This window comes from Pangasianodon hypophthalmus, chromosome 1 (genome assembly GCF_027358585.1).
Source record: "Pangasianodon hypophthalmus isolate fPanHyp1 chromosome 1, fPanHyp1.pri, whole genome shotgun sequence".
In the NCBI taxonomy this organism is placed as follows: Eukaryota; Metazoa; Chordata; class Actinopteri; order Siluriformes; family Pangasiidae; genus Pangasianodon; species Pangasianodon hypophthalmus.
The window spans coordinates 33,006,369-33,028,121 of NC_069710.1; the positions used below are offsets into that span (position 1 = coordinate 33,006,369).

At 39.8% G+C, this 21,753-nt stretch overlaps 2 protein-coding genes across 7 annotated transcripts in view; one reads left to right on the forward strand and one right to left on the reverse strand.

The window, feature by feature from the left end:
- The window catches only part of arhgap29a (Rho GTPase activating protein 29a), a 58,690-nt gene extending 44,838 nt beyond the window's left edge, over window positions 1-13,852 (reverse strand). For 2 of the 4 annotated variants that reach the window (XM_034304521.2, XM_034304520.2), the window contains exons 1-2: window positions 13,713-13,852; window positions 11,694-12,031 (exon numbers count right to left, since the gene is read on the reverse strand). In XM_034304521.2, the coding sequence (XP_034160412.2) occupies window positions 11,694-11,940 (247 nt within the window). In that variant the 5' untranslated portion in view covers window positions 11,941-12,031; window positions 13,713-13,852. Of the gene's footprint in view, window positions 1-2,969; window positions 4,258-6,182; window positions 7,182-11,693; window positions 12,032-13,712 lie in introns of those variants that run through there. The other 2 variants (XM_053235239.1, XM_053235237.1) reach the window with 2 other exon arrangements.
- A 4,288-nt stretch (window positions 13,853-18,140) lies between these two features.
- LOC113547560 (rho guanine nucleotide exchange factor 4) overlaps window positions 18,141-21,753 on the forward strand; it is a 118,872-nt gene continuing 115,259 nt past the window's right edge. For 2 of the 3 annotated variants that reach the window (XM_026947957.3, XM_053235262.1), the window contains exon 1: window positions 18,142-18,483. In XM_026947957.3, the coding sequence (XP_026803758.2) occupies window positions 18,328-18,483 (156 nt within the window). In that variant the 5' untranslated portion in view covers window positions 18,142-18,327. Of the gene's footprint in view, window positions 18,484-21,753 lie in introns of all 3 variants that reach the window. The other variant, XM_053235246.1, reaches the window with a different exon arrangement.

The following is a 21,753-nucleotide window of genomic DNA, read 5'->3' on the forward strand; positions in this document are numbered from 1 at the left end:
TGATTCTTTTTGTTTAGGAGAAGAGTCCAGTTCAGCTGAGCTGCTGCTGGTGTGGAGGTCTAAAGCAACAAGTGAGCGTTTGTTCCACAGGAATGCCGGCTATGCGAGCGATAGAGGAGGGGGATGGGACAGAGGGAGGATAAAAAAACAAGCCGTTTGAGAGGAGGACACGAGCGCTTTTCCCACCTCTATCGCAGCGATTAGCCGAGAGCCTGCGGCGTTGACTGTCACACAGGGAGGGTCAATATTGACACAGCGGTTAAATGTACACTTTCCTCAAGGTCTCACAGGCGGGAACTGAGAACAACCACGAACACGAGCATAAATATTACATCAGAACAGATTCAAGCACTGGAATACACGCGTAATGGAAAAAAAAAGCAAAAAAAAAAAAAAACTTAACAAAATCCTGTATGGTCATATCACTCAGTGACTTCTTATCAGACTGTCCATGTATTTAATTTTTAAGAAATTTATTGTATTATAATATGACAGAAACATCTTTAATGGGCAGAAAAACTGCCTCAGCTTAATGAAAATTAGCTTATAATACATACATTTCACAATATTACATTAAAAATTGCCTGTAAAAGCAATATTTAGTTCAGAATTCTCACTAGGTCTGGGTAATTTGAGGACAATTATATCTATTTTTCATAAATTATGTCACATTACACTTATACTATACACTCATATAAGTATCGTCAAAATATTTATTACGTAATATGTTAAAATGTTTTTATAAACCATGTACAGAGATCTGTCTAATTGAAAATACTGAAGAAGAAAAAAAATGAACAGATAAACTTAGAATAAATAGATAATAAATAAATAGTTAATAGGTCAAATTCCCCATATGCATTCGATCTACATGGACGTTTTACACACATACTGCAATTACTCTGTGGTTGTCTTTGTACTTATTGTATTATTTGTATAGTTTGCATTAAATGTACTACTGTTTCTACACTGTCGTATTATTGTACTGTTTGTGTGGTTCGTATTTGCAAATTTGTACCGTTTATGTATTTCTTTCATGTATTTTGTGTTACATCAATTCTACCAAGACACAGTCTGAATAAATGCAAGTGGCCAATGAAGTGATTCTGATTCTGATTCACTTAATATTTTGCCAAATGCTTCTTTTAAAGGTTCTCCTTTTAGAGCAGCTACTCCAACACGAGAAAGTGTGTTTGCTACAACACACCATCGCACAGCCAGCTGTTCTGCGTTATTCAAAAAAACCCTACAGAGTTTTAATGCATTGCAGTTGCGTCAGTGGAAGAGAGCCAGGAATCGAGACCTTGAGCAAGTCTGAAGTAGGGACTGAATGACAAAGCGTGTGACTGGGTGAAAGGCTTTGTTTGCGAGCTGTGGCCCTGCTGTTTATGGTACAACCAACTTCTGACTTGACAATTCAACAGTGGGTACATAAAAAACACAAAACCTTAGTGGAGTGCTGGTTTATAATCCAAACAAAGTAACAAAACCATCTTTTCACAGCTGAAGTTCTTCTATTTGCAATCATGATTTTTAAATGGATATCTGAGATGCAATTTAAAGTCTCTCCCCCAAAAACCAAAAAATTCCTAAATTATTAAGCAGCATGACATATCATGGCACCAGCGTCATCACATAGCCTTCCACCTATCTGACTGTACACTATCTCACTTGGATAAAATGCAGTATGAGTAAACCCAAATGTAAAATAATCCCTCCCGCGTTTAAGCATTAAAGACCTGAACATGGAAAAGCAGCACGTGCTGCAGACGCACATGCCTGAGAGGATGATGGAGGTTTGATTATTTAACACATTGTTCCTGTGGAAGTCTGGGATTGTTCAGGAGCCCGACGGATTCACTTCATAAACATGGCTCCGTTCTCAGACATGCGGAGATCCTCCAGACCAGAATGATTACGAGTGACGGTCTGCAGGAGACAATACGCAGACAGACAGAGGGACTAACTGCTCACTTCACTGTGATTTCACCTTTAACAGAAACACGCAATGGGTCCAGAACAGTCCAGTCTCAGCTCCAACCATGTCAGAGAAGACCTCATGGTCAGAGATGTAGTGAGATGTAGTGAGATGTAGTGAAGGTCAGAGTGGTTTCTCAGAATACCAGCTAATCACAATGCATTTGGGTCACAGCCTCTATCACAGAATCATCAGCACTCACAGAACCTCACTTACTCTGTTTACATGCAAAGATTGTTCTCAAATGAACCATTTCCAAGAACCCTCATCTCTATAGTCTGCATGTAAATATCCATGTCCATGCATGTTACATGTAATCCTATCCAGCGCTACATGAAAGACCAAGTTACGCTTTGCAGTTTCCCGGTAACATGACAAGCTGCGTTTTACTGTCTTATTAACTTCAAGAGAGAGAAAAAAGAGATGCTGCTCTAACGTAAGTAAAAACAAGACTTAACTTCTTCCTAAGAGAAATAAAGCACTTGGGGAATTACTCTTTTAGGAAAATAATCAAATACACAGAGGTAACAGTAACTCTGCTCCATCACACCATGTCATCACTCAGTATTTTAATGTAACAGCATGACACACAGAACGTATCTGCTTTGGATCAACAGATAAACTTGTAAAAAAAAAAAGTTTTGGTGAGCTGAAGAATTTCTTGCAAACTGTAAACACAGTTTGAGTCTCTCTCATGCACGCAGCCAGTGTTTTACGAGGACAGCTGACATTTATTTGGCATTTATTAGTGCTACTGGAGGCGTGGTTGCAAAGAGGTCAAAGCTACTTGCCTCTAATTTGACCATAATTGGACAGAACACCAAAAACACACACACACAAAAAATTAAAATTCACTCAGCCTGACATATGGAATATCTCAGAAATCCCACTCTAGTGAATATGCACTCTTTGCTAAAGTGCTCTGAGGAAACTATCTACAAAACATACACACAAACACACACATGCACACACACACACACACAAAACCAACCTCTGAGTGTGTTCAGCGTCCCCAGGCACGGAGAACCCCAAAATAATCCAATCCAATTACTGGCATGTCTCTCGCATGCTGCTGTTTCTGGACAGGGTCACGACCTCTGTGGAAGTTCACAAACCCCCCTCGCATTGTGTGAACATCATTAACAGAGACGTCTGAATGCTACAACCGGGCCGTCAAGACAATCCAAGCGTCTGTTTCTCAAATCAATAAAACAGGTTCAACTCCAGCTCCTCTTTAGGTCTGGAAGCTTGGGAGAGAGCAGCGAACACTAAATTGCCATTTAAGGTGACCTCCACAACATCACGACAAAAAAAAAAAAAAAGAAAAGAAAAAGAACGATTGCCTCTCAGAGCTGGCTGCAACTCTCCCGGGAGATCAGAGATCTCAAAACTCACTGCTATTCTTACATGGGAAAATGAGGCTCGCGCCAATTTCTGCCAGTGTGCTGGAAGAACAAAAACACAGGAGATGATAGCGGAGACAAAAGAGCTTCAGCCTCACATCAGCGAGTCTGAATAGCAGAGCTGGGGTTTTTTAAGACGCGCAATTCTGAAGCAGATATCAGTCATTGTTGTAGGAGTGTACGGCGGATTGAAGTGCCTGTCGCCCGCCTTATTCTGCACTCCTCTGAATGGCAGGGTTTCTTTCTGGAGCTGCGCACTGCCGAGACAATAAACTCATAAAGTGAATGGGGTTTAAATCACTTTCAATCACAGCCCTGCCTCTGATTTACAACAGCCTGTTGTTGGAGCTTCCAGTTAACTGCTGCTCAGTGACCCATAACATGCAGCGTCCATATAACCACCGTCTGGAATATATGAGAAAAACAAGTCTCTGTGACATATTAAATGTCTCATAGCTGCCTGAACACTACTTTCTGAGGCAGCTGATAATCCATGTATATGCTGTATATAAAGTATATAGCAGGGTCAATCCATGTGAAATCACAGGAAGCCTCCTGACTGACCATCTCAGACTTGCTTCATACTTTGCAAATAATGTCATTATTCCAAATAAATTGTATGCAGGATTTCAGGCTTGTATTTGCATTATTTTCTGTGATACAGAGGCTTGAATAAGGGGGTGTGGCCCTAATGTTCCTGCAAAAAATAGAAGGTCCACAGCTGCATATTCATTCTCTTTTTTAGAAGTTAGTTAAAGTCATCTTATACTAGACAACAATCCCGGAAAATGTCATGCATCTAGCACAAACAGTTCAAAAGTAATGACTTTTGGGCATGAAATGAATTAAAATTAAGCCAAAATATGCAGGCTTTGGAAAATGGAGATACTTTCGTTCTTCTTTTTCTCAGTCTTTGGATAGTAAAAGATATTTTTCACCATGGTGCACATGCATTTCTTTGCAGTAGTTACAATTCACCTTTTTAAAATCATCTCCTGGTACAGACATTACTCAGTAATCCTGCATTTTCCTCTATCTTTGCAATATATCCTACAAGAGAAATGATTCTGTGCATTATTCAGTGTTTGTGGAATTTGCTTAGATATAATTATGTGCTTTAAAACAAGTTCTTGGCCCAAAAACCTGCCATCCGTGGACTTGCTTTTGCAACAGACAGCACTGTTTAAAAATTAGCCCAATTGAGTGTAAAAAACACAACCCTGGCAACCCTCACTGCCATTGTCATGTTTTTGTCTGGGCATGAGACTGAAATACACGCTGGATGTGATGCATGCAAACATTCACACACTCATTCACACCTAGGGGCAATTTAGATTCACCAGGAACCCAGAGAAGCCGGAGGAAACCCATGGGAAACGAGGAGAACATGTCAAAGTCCACAATCAGTAACGTGAACTCAGGATCAAACTGCTTCACCAAAGCTCTAATAATTTTTAAAGATTCTGTGATTCAGTGATTATATCTTGCTCCAAAAGGTCATTCTGTCACCTACTTCCAACTAAAACCTGAAATTGCTCTTGATATGGAAAAAAACAGAGAGATTCCAACCTACAAGATCTTGAAGCATGTAGCCAGAAAAGTGTCACTGGAATACCTGAGGCTGAGAATAATCAGAATTAAACATGAATGTGATCAGTCTTTGGTTTTAAAGGTTTAAGCAGTCAGATTAATCAGACTGCTTATACAGTGAGAACTCAGAGGAAACCCACATGGGAACCTAGAAGAACATGCAGAACTCGGCGCAAACAGTAACCTGAGCTCAGGATTGAAGCCAGGACCCTGAAGCTGTGAGGATTTAGCTTTACAGTAAGATTTAAACCAACTGTTGTAAATATGCAACCAATATTGGGAGATTTATTAAGCAAAATTTTGCTAACTATTTATTCCACAAAAAAGGAACAATCTGTCCTGGTAACTATAAGATACAAGGCAAAAGCAATAGAAAATGAATGACAAGCAACTTCTTTGTTGGTTTTTAATTACAGAACACACAGTTAGCAAAAATATGGCCTCTCTTGGTAGCTGCTACAGAGTTTATTCATGTTCTCTAACCAACTCCACTTCACTGACATTGAGCGTTAGCCCTGAGAAAAAAGAAAAATGCCGAGACACCAGCTCTTTCTCTGCTGCCTCCTCCAATTTCACAAAATTTGAGCAGTACAGACACGGCGTCTCCTCGGCTCCATCCAACACGGTGACCTGACGAACAGTGGCTAAGTTCGCGGAAGCTTGGGATAAGGATCCAGCTGGCGTCCACCTGCAGATCCTGGCCCGGAAAAATTTCTCATTCATTTCTATTCAATTCACAGAATCCAGGAAATTCGAATGAGCAGTCCAGTCCAGGTTGGTTGCTTTTCTGGGGACGGGATCTCAGCGAGCCATCTGGAACCTCAAGTTAACCGAGAGCCAGGGGTGGATAAAGTACTGAGAAACTTCAGTAAAAGTATGGTGCCTAAATCTTCTTTAATTAAAAGCAAAAGTATGGAGCCAAAGATCTTCTTGAGTGAAAGTCAAAAAGTATCCATGTTTAAACATCTCAACTATTCAAGAGTAAAAGTAACTGTATCAATGATTAACAATGCAGACAAAAACAAACGTATCAAGCAAATCTACCAAACTTAAGTATTAAGTATTTTTCCCACCTCTGCTGACAGGAAGTGCATCCACACTAGTTTCTGACAGCGATCAGTCTAACATTAATATCGCCCAGTGTTAACTCGAGACAGCACGCATCTTTTTTACTGCCCTTGAGAACCTGGTCACCTTTTATCTTTTATCACCTGATCTGAAGTAGAACGTCCAAATCCCAAATCTCCTCTGAGTGAATGAACCGAGGTTAAGTCTGGCAGCGTGGATCTGAACGGGTCATTGGCACAGTTCATTCTTCAAGGAATTAGTCTTTATTTCAGCACTGACCCTGAGATAAAGCTCGCTCTGAGGCTGTAATCCACTACCCAGTACAGAGCAGAGTAGAGTTTCTCTTCCTGCAGGCCAATTAGTCTCCTTTTTTAGCCCAAATTTGCCCTTTCCTGTGTTTAGATAGATTACAAGAAGCAAAAACAGAAAACACTGACTCACAGTGCCAAGTTACTCTCTTACTATCTATATTTTACATAACGATGACGAATACGCTCGATGCATCACACTTTCATGTAGGGTAATCATTAGTTTGCTCACAGCAAATGTTAACCTGAAGAGGTTAAAAAAAAGCAGTTGTGGTCAAGCAGAAAGGCTTTGGAAGAGGGACACGTTCTGAAATATTCAGACTATGTGAAAAATCCTGGGCTGTCCCATTATTTCAGAGAAAGAGAGAGGGAGTGGGTGGAGGAATGCATCAACACTCGCGGTGAGAAGTAGCGGTCACACAGCTAGCTCTCCAAACTGCTCTCCAGGCCGAGCGGGGTCAAGCACCCGCCAACAAAAGACAACATTCCTCCTGACTCCAACTGGCATCACCACCAGCACCACCGAATTTAACCCTTACCTTCGGCTCAGGTCAACCTGAACCACTTAAAACTTCTACAGAAAGTTGAATCATGCTATAGATCATTTTTTCAACATCAACAGAATCAGGAGAATTTCAACAGAATTCAACAGAATCAGGATAGGAATACTGTTATTACTCTGAGGTTGATTATTTTCCTATGACACCATGTGTTTTATTCCTTATACCACAGAAATTAACCAATGATTACAATTCTTTTTTTATTTATTGAAGAACAAGACATCATACATTTTAGCTGTTTACAGTTACATTTAACGTTTCTGTGAAACAAGTTAGTTCCTGTTCTCGCTTACGTTATAGCAGCTATAAACAGTCGTTCCCTCACCAGACTATCTTTTTTCTCTCTCTTGAAGTTAATAAGATGGAAAAAACACAGCTTCTCACGTTACTGAGAAACCAGAACGCGTAAACTCCTCTGTCCTGAAAACTCAAAGGTGCAGCTTTACCTCTGACTGTAATAAAGCGCTGACACTGGAGGCTCCTTCCATAAATTTTCTTTAAAAGTCTTTAACAAGTCCCTGTTAATGAGCTGTTACTATAAAAACAATAAAATATTAGAATGAGCGCATTAATATAAACCTGTGATTTGCTTTTCTGTGCTAGAAAATTAACCAACCAATCAGAACTGAGAATTCTACAGCACTGTGGTGTAATGCAAGAACAAAAAAAAGTCTCAAGACAGCAGATTTAAAGATTTATATGCCAGGGATTTCAATCAATTGATGTCATTTGCAGACCACACGGGGGTCAAACTGAGCCTGAATATGGCGCATCACATTTCTATCCTGGATACATTTCAGGACAAAACCAAGCAAAATCTAAATTTGTTCTTGTTTACTCTTGTGTACACATTTACAGATTCCACCACATCATTCTGTGGGAAAGCATAACGTCATTTTAAAAATATCATTCCTGTAGATTCCCTGAGACCCCAGACACACAGGAAGTGAAGAATCTGAGCAAAAACATGATGGTTACAATGAAATATTAACATTCTATTGCTTTTAAAAGGTGGTCTGGATTAATGGCACCACCACAGGGTTAAGAGAAGCGGCGTTTTTGGGTCAGGATTAGCGAGCTGAGTCCGATCCAAGCCGAGCTGAACCACACAGGACCCGGAATGCAGTAATCACACACGCAAGAGCAGCCGCCCTCTTAATCTTCACTCACTCTTTCATCATTTCCCCAAAGGTTTCCAAACGCTTCACTTGAGATTAGCAAAAGGAGTGGAGGAAAAAAAGGCATTTAATTATGGAGTAGTGTACTATTCTCAAGTCTTTTTTCCTGCTGAGTACTCCCACCATGCAGGAATTCCCTATTTAAATATCGAGATCAGATGCCTTTCGTGCCCCCTTTTCCCCCAGAGTAATTCATCACAATGCCGAAATCTACTTATGAGCCTGGATTAGCCTATAGCTTTATATGGAGCGTCATAGAAGTGAAACGACGGAGTTTCCCCTCCCTAGAAAAGCACCTCAGCTCTCTGTCTGTCCCTCTCTACATTTCTATTTGGTGGATGCTTTTATCCAGAAAGATTTAAAGGTTTTATCAAGTGTAGAGCTGACCATTTAAGGGTTAAAAGTGGCTCTCTGGCAGTCCTGGGCTTTGAACTTACAACTACCACTCCTCTTTCTACCTCCTTCCCTCTCTCTTATTCCCCCTCTCTAAATAGAGCTTAAAGAAAAACCTCAAAAAAGGTCTTAACCTTGCCAAAACCTAACCCAACCCATAAGTTAAGCTTGCCTATAGTATTGCTAATAAGAAACAACATTACAAAGAGAAAAGAACAACCAACAAAAAGGCCTGCAATGTCTTCAGTATTGAGCGTGTTATTTCACTGTCAATTGCGTAATTTCTCAGGATCTGAAATCTGCCCACAAAACAGCCACAAATACAGCAGGTTAGTGACCGAGCGGACAAAGACAAAGACATCTAACATGACCTGAGAGCTAAACACATCAAAACTAAACACAACACATAATTCACAGGAGCTACTGTATAAAGAACAAAGAGCAAGTTTGTACTGTGAAAATTGCTTAGCCCTTTTATCATGCTTTACGATACTGCATTTAAAATGATAGTGTACCTCCATCTGAGCAAAATTTCTTTCCATCATCTTACTCAAACTGTCATGGGACGCCTTCAAATTTGCCCGAAATAACCTGACAGGGCAACATCTGTCTGAACATGATTGAGTTTATTCTGGGATTTTTGCAAATGATGCTTAAAAGAGTTGCCTAAACAAACTCCTGGAGGGAAAGCAGAGACAGAGGCAATATTTTTATGTATCATTGATAAGACTGAGAATGAGAACTTTGGGGTGGTTTCAACCCTTATGGTAACTGTGAGAGTGAAAATTTGAGTGATTTGGCCACTGTAATTACAATGGGGTTTAGCCATTGCTAGAATTCTGGAACCAAGAATTGCTGAGCTACCACCATTGTTATAACTTCAGAAATACAAACTTTGGATCTTCAATCATTGTAAATACTTTTGGACTGAGAACAATAGGGGTTCAACCAACTTTTTTAGCTTTAGGATTAAGAACTTTGAGGGCTCAGTCCTTATTACAACTTTTGAGAGTGAGGACTTTAGGGGTTTGACCACTGTAATATCTCTGAGGGTTTAGCCACCGTGAAAACCTTGGGATCAAGAATTTTGGAGCTACCACCATTGTTATAACTTCAGAAATGAGAGCTTTGGATCTTCAACCACTGTAATTACTTCCAGAGTGATGACATTTGGGGTTCAAACAATTGTATAGCTTTAGAACAGAGAAATTAGGGTTACAACCATTGAAATTTAAGGGGTGCAACCCTCATATATTGGATATTAGGATGGTAATTGTGTTGTGTTGTCTGTTATGTGTATGTTGTGAGCTGTTGAATGTATCATGTTGTGACCAAACACCAAGAAAAATTCCTAATACATGTAAATGTATATGGCGAATAAAATGATTCTGATTATACCTTTAGAGGGTAGCCCACTATAAGAACTCAGAGGGAAACATTGAGACTGAAAACATTGGCATCCAACCACTGGTAGAGCTTTGGGACCGATCATTTTGGAGCTACCACTATTGTTATACTTTGGATACTTATAAATTTGGATCGCCAACCATTGTAATTACTTTTACACTGAGAACATTGGGGGTTCAACCAATTTTATAGCTTTGGGATTGAGAACTTTGATGGCTCAACCCTTATTATAAATGTGAGGGTGAAGATATTGTGGTATTGACCACTGTAATAATGTTGATGGTTCAGCCATTGTGAAATCTTCGGGACTGAGAACACTGGGGGTCCAACCATTGGTAAAACTTTGGGACCTATAATTTTGGAGCTACAATGATTACTATGACTTTGAAATGAGAATCCTGGACCTTCAAGCATAGTAATACATTTCATTAAATTTCACACTGAGAATAATGGGGGTTCAACCAATGTAATATATTTGGAACTGAGAACATTAGGGGTCTATTATAACGATTGTTATAACTTCAGAAATTACATCTTTGGATCTTCAAGCATTGTAATTACCATTGACCTAAGAACAAAACCAATCCAACCAATTTTATAGTTTTGGGATGGTGAAATTTGAGGTCTCAACCATTATGATAACTTTGAGACCGAGCTTTTTAAGAATTCGACCACTGTAATAACTTTGAAGGTTCAGCCATTGTGAACAATGAGACTAAGAACTTTGGGGGTCCAACCATTGTTAGAGCATTGGGACCAATAACAACTATTGCTATAACTTTAAAATGAGAACAATTTTGTAACAGTTATGGACTGAGAACTCTGAGAGAGAACTGAGAAGTTCTAAGGGGTTTGACCTCTGTAATAACCTTTGCTGGAAGAGCAACTGTGAAAATTGACTGAACTATGGAGTCCAACTACTCTTAGAATGTTGGGACCAAGAATATAAACTTCAACCATTGATATAACTTCAGGAATGAGAACTTTGTATCTATAACTATTGTAATTACTTCCAGACTGAGAACACTGAGGGGTCAACCAAAGTTTTAGATTTGGATCAAAGAACTTTAGGGCTGCAACCACTGTTCAATCTTTGGGACCCATAATTTTGGAGGTACAAGCTTTATTCTAACTTTAGAAATGAGAACTTTGGATCAAGTACTGTAATTACTCTTGGACTGACATCGAGGGTCCAACTGATTTTATAGCTTTGAGAGTGAGAATGATGGAGTCTCAACAATTATGAAACATTGAGTGTACAATCACTGTGAAAACTTTGAGACTGAGAACACTGGGGGAACATAATTAGAACAATGAGACCAAGAATTTGAACTACACCCAGTGTTATAACTTTGGAAACTTTGTATCTTCAAGCATTCTAATCAATGTCACACTCTGGACAATAAAGTTTCAATGAATTTTATGATGTTGAGACTGAAACCTTTTCCTAAAAACATTATTATAACATTGGAAACAAGAACTTATCAGCTGCAACCATTGTTATAACATTGGAGCTGAGAACTGTGAGGGTTCAACTATTGTTTTAATTTTTGGAGGAAGAAATTTGGAGCTTCAACCCATGTGATAACTTCTGGATTGAGGGCATTGGAGATTCAGCCACACTGATAACTTCTGAACTGACAACTTTAACCTATTATTATAGCTGTAATAACTTTGAAGTTGCAATCATTGTGATCCCTTTGGGAGTAAGTACATTGGGGGTTCCACCACACAATTTTGAGACTGAAAACTTTGAGGTTTCTTAATCATTGTAAACAAACAGTGAAATACTGCAAACAGCAGCTCACCTTTGGAGTTAAACGCTTCCTTGAGGTGAAGCAGCACATCAGCAAATTTCCGTACATCGCTGACAAGCTGCATGATGTATTCCGGGTCGGAGCTGATAGAGCTCAGTGAGTCACTCTTAATCGAGCCAGCTCTGGAACCCGATCCTGAACCCGGGGGAAAGAAGTGTGAGCTGGACAATCGTGTAATGCCCACAGGTGAGCGTTTGTTTCCCAGGCTGCTTTGCTGCAGCATCCCGCTGGCGAACATCCCAGCTGCAGCCAGCTTTGGACGAGCGAAACTGCAAACTCGCTTTGATTTAATCAGATTCCACACGCGTCCTCAGCGGCGGCGGCTGTTCCTGGAAATAGAACAGGTATTACACACACACCCATGCTCTTCAGTTTCAGATGAACAGGAATAACACTAAACTGTGTACAGGTCTATGAGAGACTCCAGTCCTCTATGGTTTATGGTGCAGTTTTGCAGTTTAGATAGATGCTAAACTTTCCAGTCCACGGTGGGTTCAGCCATTGTGAAAACTTTGGGCCAACAATTGTTACAACTTTGGAACCAAGAATTTTAGAGCATCCACCATTGTTTCAATTTTAGCACTGAGAAAATACAGTAAACAGTGAAAAAACAAAGCACAATAATTTTTGGTCCTTTTACAAATCAGGGTCAAATTTGCCAAAAGCATTGCAGAACATTAAGGTCTTTCTTTAAATGGTAAAGTCAGCATCACACTGAACACTCTCTCTCCAGGTTAAGACGGTCTTAACTTTGTAATGCTTTTAGGAAACTCAGCCCCGTTGTTTAATGTTCATCACAGAAACCGTGCTTCCACCATACCCATGATAATGTGAGATGGGGCAAAGGGGGCGTGGCTTCCAAGAGGTCAGTTAATATCGGAGAGTTCAAAATATGATTCATAGTTTAATTGGCTCATCTGCCATTTTTATTGGGGGGGAAAGATTGTTCTTTTGTTGTGCTAACTTGTAGCAGTGTACTCTGATGTTAAAATGCTCATACGCAAAATAACAAGGTACCAGACTTTTGGCACTAGGAAATTTATCAATAGCCCAGTACCTAAAGTTCCAGCTTCGCTAATTATGTGAGATGGGGCAAAGGGGGCGGGGCTTCCAAGAGGTCAGTTAATATCGGACAAAATGAAATGTTTAATAAAGAAATCATACGATTTTTAATAGAAAAACATAGAAAGCAGTTTGTGATTCATGCTGACAAGCCACTTGGTGGGAAAAAATATTGATATACTATAAGTGATGACATTTATAAAAAAAAAAAAAAAAAGAAAAGAAAAAAAAAAAAGAGCTACAGACATATACACTGAGTTTATTAGTAATTAGATTCATGTATCTAATAAAATGTATATAATATACAGAAATATATATATATATTCTAAATACCAAGTTTACTGTGTATCAATCTAATAACTAATAAACTGGCAGCTTAGTAGCACTTTTAATTTTGTGTCCAACCTCTTGGTATTTTATCAACATTCAAAACATTAATAATACATTATGACAACAGTACATTAACAGAATAGCTAGAACAACACAAAATGTACACAGATCATATCTAGACCCTGTAATGTTAGTGTAGGACAGTGTGAACAAGTCAGGGTTTTAATCTGAATTAAAAACACTAGTTAAACTTTCATTCCTAATCACTTCTCACATCAGCTCCAATGCATTGCTACTTATTCTATGCATTTGTACAGAACAGATGAGTCTCCAGTCTCCAGCTGTGCAAACTGGCTTCCCTCATTCCCCTTTTCCTAGGTAGGAATAGTTTCTGGGAATATCTGGATAAACAGCCACGTTTAGCCAGCATGTGAGGAATAATAAGAAATAATCAGACAGAAAAGCTGCTTTGGATCTCAGGATCTTTTCATTGCAGAGAGAAAGAAAAGCTCTAGCACTAGGAAAGCACTTTCAGTTCATGTCATTAGGTATTGCAATTCTCCCTTAGAATAAACAAGCACTAGTTTTTTAAAGAGTAAAACACAGAGAATTACTCACGTGTGAAACATTCCTGGGGCCGAAAAGGGAAAAATGTAGCGCTATTCCACACAGAAAGACTGAGAGAGAGAGAGAAAGAGAGAGAGAGTCCCTCTGCTCTCCACTATCTCTCACATTAACTCGTATCACGAGTAATAAACCCCGCCCCCTTAACGCTCCACACACCGCCCTAACTCTGCTCAGACCACGCCCCTTCTCCACAAGGCCACGCCCCTGCAACTCAAAGTCTCATCTTGTGTTTGAATGAAGAATAAACCTTGAGTGAAGACTTTAGTCACATGAAGCTCTGAATCAGTCAGACTCCAAATATCTAATTTCTTTATTATCAGTAGTTTTATTAAAAATGGATTTTTAGATTTAATCTGGATTTAAAAACACTTCAGTGTCAGAATTTTAAGCCCATTTAGAACTATAATAAATAATAATGATTTTAACTATAATAATATCTATAACTATTACTATTTTAATAATATAATATAATATAATATAATATAATATAATACCTACAGACTCCGCCCCATTATGCCTGTTGTAAAGGATCCTTTAAGACACCATCTGATTGGCTGTAGGACAGGGGACGTGGTCCTCTGGCTCCTCCCCTACAGGTAACAGGTGTGAGTCACACCCATAAGCACTTCTCCAGGACTTCAGACTATTCCTGAACTGTATAGGACTATTAGGAAAATTAATTACGTCATAATGAAATTATTACACGTGATTGACGCGATGACGTCAATTCATCCAAATATTTTTAAGAGTTAAGCCTCGGTTTAGAGCATTGTAAACCTACGAAGACATAAGAACAAGCTCTCCAGGTGATTTTAAAGAGAATTAGGCCATCTAGTGGTGGATGGTGTTATTACAGTGAAGTCTCAGCTCTGTGTTCAGTACAGGACACAGATGATCAGGTGTGAGGGGTAGGAGTGTGAACATGCACAGATACAGAGATTCATTCATTCATTCATTCATTCATTCATTCTCTAGTAAGTTTAAGTGCAGCATTGCATTTAAAGGAAGAATTATAAATTATAAAACTAATAATAAAAAATCCATCAATCCGGTCGCGGTGAGCCTGGAGCCTATCCCAGGGAACTCGGGGCACAAGCCAGGGGACACCCCAACCCATCACAGGGCACAATCACACACCCATTCACACACTCCAGACAATTTGGAAATGCCAATCAGCCTACAACCCAAGTCTTTGGACTAGGAAGGAAACCCTCAAAGCACGGGGACAACAGGAAAACTCCTCCCATGGAGGAGGAGTTTGAACCCCCAACCCCAGAGGTGCGAAGCAAACATGCTAATCACTAAGCCACCACGCCCCCTAATAATAACAAATAAATTCTAAAAATAATTAAAAACTAAAATAAATTCAAAACTGGAACTTTTACATATGATTTGTTAGTATTTAGTCTTTTAATTGCTTGAACTTGAATTAAACTCTGATTGCAGCCTTCTACAAGTTTCTCACAATACCTTGCTGGAATTTTGCTGCCACTCCCATGCTTCACAGTTCTTCAGATTAAAAGCTCGTTTTCCTCCATACATTATGCTGATCATTATGGCCAAACAGTTCAATCTTTGTTGGTGGATGTACATACTCTGCTACCTAATGTCTCCAATTCCTTCACCAGGTCCTTTCTTACTCTTCTGGTGCTCAGTCGAATCTTTCAGACCAAAGATCTTTCGTCACTGGGAGTTTATGTGTGCTTCTTCCAGAACGATGCAATGTCTTTGTGGTCACAATTGTTTGTACAGAAGCTTCTGGCACCTTTAGTTGTTTGGAAATTGCTCCTAAGGAGGAAGCAGACTTGTGGAGGACAAATAGACAGCAACTTGGTGTATGTAAACTTTTGATCCACTGGAAATCTGATATAGTGGATTAAAGCTGAAATAAATGTGTCTCTAATCGACTCTAACGTGTCGATGCCCTAATTAATTTGACAAAAGAAAAGTATGATCATATGAAATGTGTGGAGATACTTTAGCCTAGGTTTATGTCAACTTTTGGCCTCAACTGTAGATAGATAGATAGATAGATAGATAGATAGCCATACAGATGGATGGACATGCAGACAGAGAGATGGACATACAGACAGACAGATGAATTGTAAACAGTGATACAATTAAAATCTGTCATACAAAACAGCAAAAATATTTCATTTTGAATATATCAGTAATGAATTATATATAGAGTGGAGTGAAATGACAAATTTAGAGCTTCTCATACTTTCAAAATGATTTTAATTGTGACAATAACTATTACTACAAATTAAATGTTTGTGCTAAAACCCTCCGTTAACATCTGAAATAGCTGCACACTGTTTAGCTGTGTCTGAGAGGCTCATGGATCTGTTTAGACCTCTCTCTTTTTTCAGTGTGATTTCTCCCAGAGCAGCTCAGGAGCCTGACCAGGCTGCTTCATTATGAACAGCAGCGCTTTCCTCCTCCTGCAGTGTCTCTCACACATCTCTGAGTTCTGCGCCATGCAGCATGTCCCTGCCTCTGTCCTACAGCTGATCTGACAGTTTCAGAACAGGAACTTATTATTAAGAGGAGTTATTATTGCACTGTCAATGTGCTGTACAGCAGAGCAGTACTCAGTCACAGGAAATCAGCACACTCACAGGAAATCACATGAAGGTACCATGAAGAACTGAACATGATCTGAACATCAGTGTGTGTTCTCTCAGAATATGATGGAGTTTTGTTCATTTAAAGGACACTGATGTCTGTTAAGCTGTTTGCAGGTAATTTGTGTTAATAAGTATAGACCAGAAGCACAGCTGGACATGATGACCTCTAGATACAGTCAGTAGATGGAGCTGTAGGGCCACATTCATCTTCTGTAAGCATTTGTGGAGGAGAGGGCGTCTATCCAAGTACACACACACACACACACACACACACACACACACACACACACACAGCCTTTAGTAACCAGTCCTCCTACCAGCATGTTTTGGAAGATTTGAGGAAACCAATGAGAAATTTCTTACAAACAATAAACCTTTTTATATTATTATTATTATTATTATTATTATTATTATTATTATTATGAGGCAATAAGTATCAGTAATGAATACAAAATAAAATTGTGCTTTTATTAAATAGTTATATAAGTTGCTTTATTCATTAATTAATCTTATAATTTATTTTATTATATAATAAAATAATATATAACCATTATATTTCTTTAATTACTTTATTTTATTTATATTTATGTTTTCCTACAGTATTGTTGTAATTTATATAAGTCAAATAAAATTTCACTGAAATGCCCAGAATTAATTATGTTAGTTACAGATATTGAGAAGAAAAGAAGAGGCACATAATGAAATACATTATACAAATTTCGACAAATAAAAAACAAGTAGAGAAATTATTTTAAACACTAAATCTCTGATGCTGAAATGGATAAACTCTCTAGCAGTGTTAAGTCTATTAAAAATAGTGAAAATATATACAGTAAATATGAAAAATAATTGTTTTAAACTGAGAGTGAAATTAAGTATGAATTGTCACTTTAAATGCAGTGCTGTAAGACGTATAAAATCAGATCAAACGTGAAAAGGCTTAAACTTTGAGTCACTGTCAAAGAAGGACATAAAACTGATAGTAAACAAATAAATTTTAAATAAAATTCACAAATGTTTAGTGAAGTGAAGTGACTTGTGGCGACCCATACTCAGAATTTGTGCTCTGCATTTAACCCATCCAAGTGCACACACACAGTAGTGAACACACACACACACACACACACACACCTGGAGAAGTGGGCAGCTTTTTTTGCTGCGGCGCCCGGGGAGCAGTTGGGGGTTCAGTGCCTTGCTCAAGGGTCTCACCTCAGTCGTGGAATTGAGGGTGGAAGAGAGCGCTGGTCATTCACTCCCCCACCTACAATCCCTGCCAGACCTGAGACTCAAACCCACGACCTTCAGGTTCACCTTCAGGTTGCAAGTCCAAGTCTCTATCCATTAGGCCATGACTGCCCCATAAACAGAGAACTGACACACAAACATAGAGCTTTAAAACTAATTTGTTTTTATTACCCAGTTAAAATATCAAGTATAGCTAAAAATGACTTTTATTTATTTATTTATTTATTTATTTATTAGCTTTTTTTTTTTTTACATTTTATTAATTATTTAAAATAGCAACAAGCACAACTAAGTGTTTTTTCATCATTATTTATTTTTCAGTGAAAAATCTGAACTAGTTATGTACCTGTCCAATAACCACATGTACTCATATTTGTTTATTTGCTGGTTGCTTTATTTCATATTGTGCTTTTGTGTAATTGATTCACTAACAGACTGCAGTGAGTGTAAATGTCTCATGACGCCCACTTATGGCCGTGTAAAGTACTGCAGCAATTTTCCCCTACTCGTGCATGGAGGGGAAGTGGGCGGGACCTCCACAGCTCGGATCTCTACAGCTCGGATCTCTACAGCTCGGATCTCCACAGCTTTGCACTCGGAGCAGAAAGTGTGTGGTGTGTGTAGATGCCTGCATGGAGCGTGGTGTGAGTTTGTTCATCTGTTTCCTGAGCGGAGTGTGAGTGTGTGAAGATGGTGTTAAAGTAGTAAAAAGTGAAATAAAGTAGGGAAAGATGGAGAGAGAAGCTCAGGAGAGTGCAGAAGAAGAAGTGGACAGAAGTTCAGGAGGAGATGGAGGGAATGAAGTGGAGCTCGAGAGTTACACCAGAGCCAAGTTCACACTCTGGGCTTACATCATCTGCTGGACTGCCCTCCGACTACTGATACAGGTCAGTACTGTACACTACACTACTGAATTAACACCTACTGCTGCAGGTCAGTACTGTACACTACACTACTGAATTAACACCTACTGCTGCAGGTCAGTACTGTACACTACTGAATTAACACCTACTGCTGCAGGTCAGTACTGTACACTACACTACTGAATTAACACCTACTGCTGCAGGTCAGTACTGTACACTACTGAATTAACACCTACTGCTGCAGGTCAGTACTGTACACTACACTACTGAATTAACACCTACTGCTGCAGGTCAGTACTGTACACTACACTACTGAATTAACACCTACTGCTGCAGGTCAGTACTGTACACTACACTACTGAATTAACACCTACTGCTGCAGGTCAGTACTGTACACTACACTACTGAATTAACACCTACTGCTGCAGGTCAGTACTGTACACTACTGAATTAACACCTACTGCTGCAGGTCAGTACTGTACACTACACTACTGAATTAACACCTACTGCTGCAGGTCAGTACTGTACACTACACTACTGAATTAACACCTACTGCTGCAGGTCAGTACTGTACACTACACTACTGAATTAACACCTACTGCTGCAGGTCAGTACTGTACACTACTGAATTAACACCTACTGCTGCAGGTCAGTACTGTACACTACACTACTGAATTAACACCTACTGCTGCAGGTCAGTACTGTACACTACACTACTGAATTAACACCTACTGCTGCAGGTCAGTACTGTACACTACTGAATTAACACCTACTGCTGCAGGTCAGTACTGTACACTACACTACTGAATTAACACCTACTGCTGCAGGTCAGTACTGTACACTACACTACTGAATTAACACCTACTGCTGCAGGTCAGTACTGTACACTACTGAATTAACACCTACTGCTGCAGGTCAGTACTGTACACTACACTACTGAATTAACACCTACTGCTGCAGGTCAGTACTGTACACTACACTACTGAATTAACACCTACTGCTGCAGGTCAGTACTGTACACTACTGAATTAACACCTACTGCTGCAGGTCAGTACTGTACACTACACTACTGAATTAACACCTACTGCTGCAGGTCAGTACTGTACACTACACTAATGAATTAACACCTACTGCTGCAGGTCAGTACTGTACACTACACTACTGAATTAACACCTACTGCTGCAGGTCAGTACTGTACACTACACTAATGAATTAACACCTACTGCTGCAGGTCAGTACTGTACACTACTGAATTAACACCTACTGCTGCACATCAGTACTGTACACTACACTACTGAATTAACACCTACTGCTGCAGGTCAGTACTGTACACTACACTACTGAATTAACACCTACTGCTGCAGGTCAGTACTGTACACTACACTACTGAATTAACACCTACTGCTGCAGGTCAGTACTGTACACTACTGAAATAACACCTACTGCTGCAGGTCAGTACTGTACACTACACTAATGAATTAACACCTACTGCTGCAGGTCAGTACTGTACACTACACTACTGAATTAACACCTACTGCTGCAGGTCAGTACTGTACACTACACTACTGAATTAACACCTACTGCTGCAGGTCAGTACTGTACACTACTGAATTAACACCTACTGCTGCAGGTCAGTACTGTACACTACACTACTGAATTAACACCTACTGCTGCAGGTCAGTACTGTACACTACACTACTGAATTAACACCTACTGCTGCAGGTCAGTACTGTACACTACACTACTGAATTAACACCTACTGCTGCAGGTCAGTACTGTACACTACACTAATGAATTAACACCTACTGCTGCAGGTCAGTACTGTACACTACACTACTGAATTAACACCTACTGCTGCAGGTCAGTACTGTACACTACACTAATGAATTAACACCTACTGCTGCAGGTCAGTACTGTACACTACACTAATGAATTAACACCTACTGCTGCAGGTCAGTACTGTACACTACTGAATTAACACCTACTGCTGCACATCAGTACTGTACACTACACTACTGAATTAACACCTACTGCTGCAGGTCAGTACTGTACACTACACTACTGAATTAACACCTACTGCTGCAGGTCAGTACTGTACACTACACTACTGAATTAACACCTACTGCTGCAGGTCAGTACTGTACACTACTGAAATAACACCTACTGCTGCAGGTCAGTACTGTACACTACACTAATGAATTAACACCTACTGCTGCAGGTCAGTACTGTACACTACACTACTGAATTAACACCTACTGCTGCAGGTCAGTACTGTACACTACACTACTGAATTAACACCTACTGCTGCAGGTCAGTACTGTACACTACTGAAATAACACCTACTGCTGCAGGTCAGTACTGTACACTACACTAATGAATTAACACCTACTGCTGCAGGTCAGTACTGTACACTACACTACTGAATTAACACCTACTGCTGCAGGTCAGTACTGTACACTACTGAAATAACACCTACTGCTGCACATCAGTACTGCTGCAGGTCAGTAATGTACACTATTGAACGCTGTACATGTCTAGATATGTGTGGTAGACGTGTGTGTGTGCTAGACATGTGTGCTGGATGTGTGTGTGCTGGACATGTGTGCTGGATGTGTGTGTGTGTGTGTGTGCTGGACATGTGTCCTGGATGCATGTGTGATGGATATGTGTGCTGGCAATGTATATGCTGGTGCTGAACATGTGTATGCTGGACACGTGTGCGGTTCACATGTGTGCTAGATGTGTGCATGCTGGATTCATGTTTGTGTGTTGGACATGTGTGCTGGATGTGTGTGCATTGGATGTGTGTGTGCTAATTGTGTGTGCTAGATATGTGTGCTGGACATGTGTGTTGGATGTGCGTGCTGGACATATGTGCTAGACCTGTGTTTGCTGGATGTGTGTGTGCACTAGACATGTGTGCTGGACATGTGTGTGTGCTGAATGTCTGAGTGCTTGACATGTGTGCTGGACATGTGTGCTGGGCATGTGTGCTAGATGTATGTGTGCTGGATATGTGTGCTGGATGTGTGTGTACTGGACATGTGTGCTGAATGTGTGTGTGCTGGATGAGTGTGTGCTGGCAATGTATATGCTGGGCTCAGTGGCACTGAACATTTGTATGTTGGATGTGTTTGCTGGATATGTGTGTGTGTTAGACGTGTGCTGGACATGTGTGTGCGCTGGATGTGTGTGTGCTCTGTGTGAGCGTGATGGGTGTGTGCTGGACATGTGTGCTGGATGTGTGTATCCTGGATGTGTGTGTGCTAGAAGTGTGTGTGCTGGATATGTGTG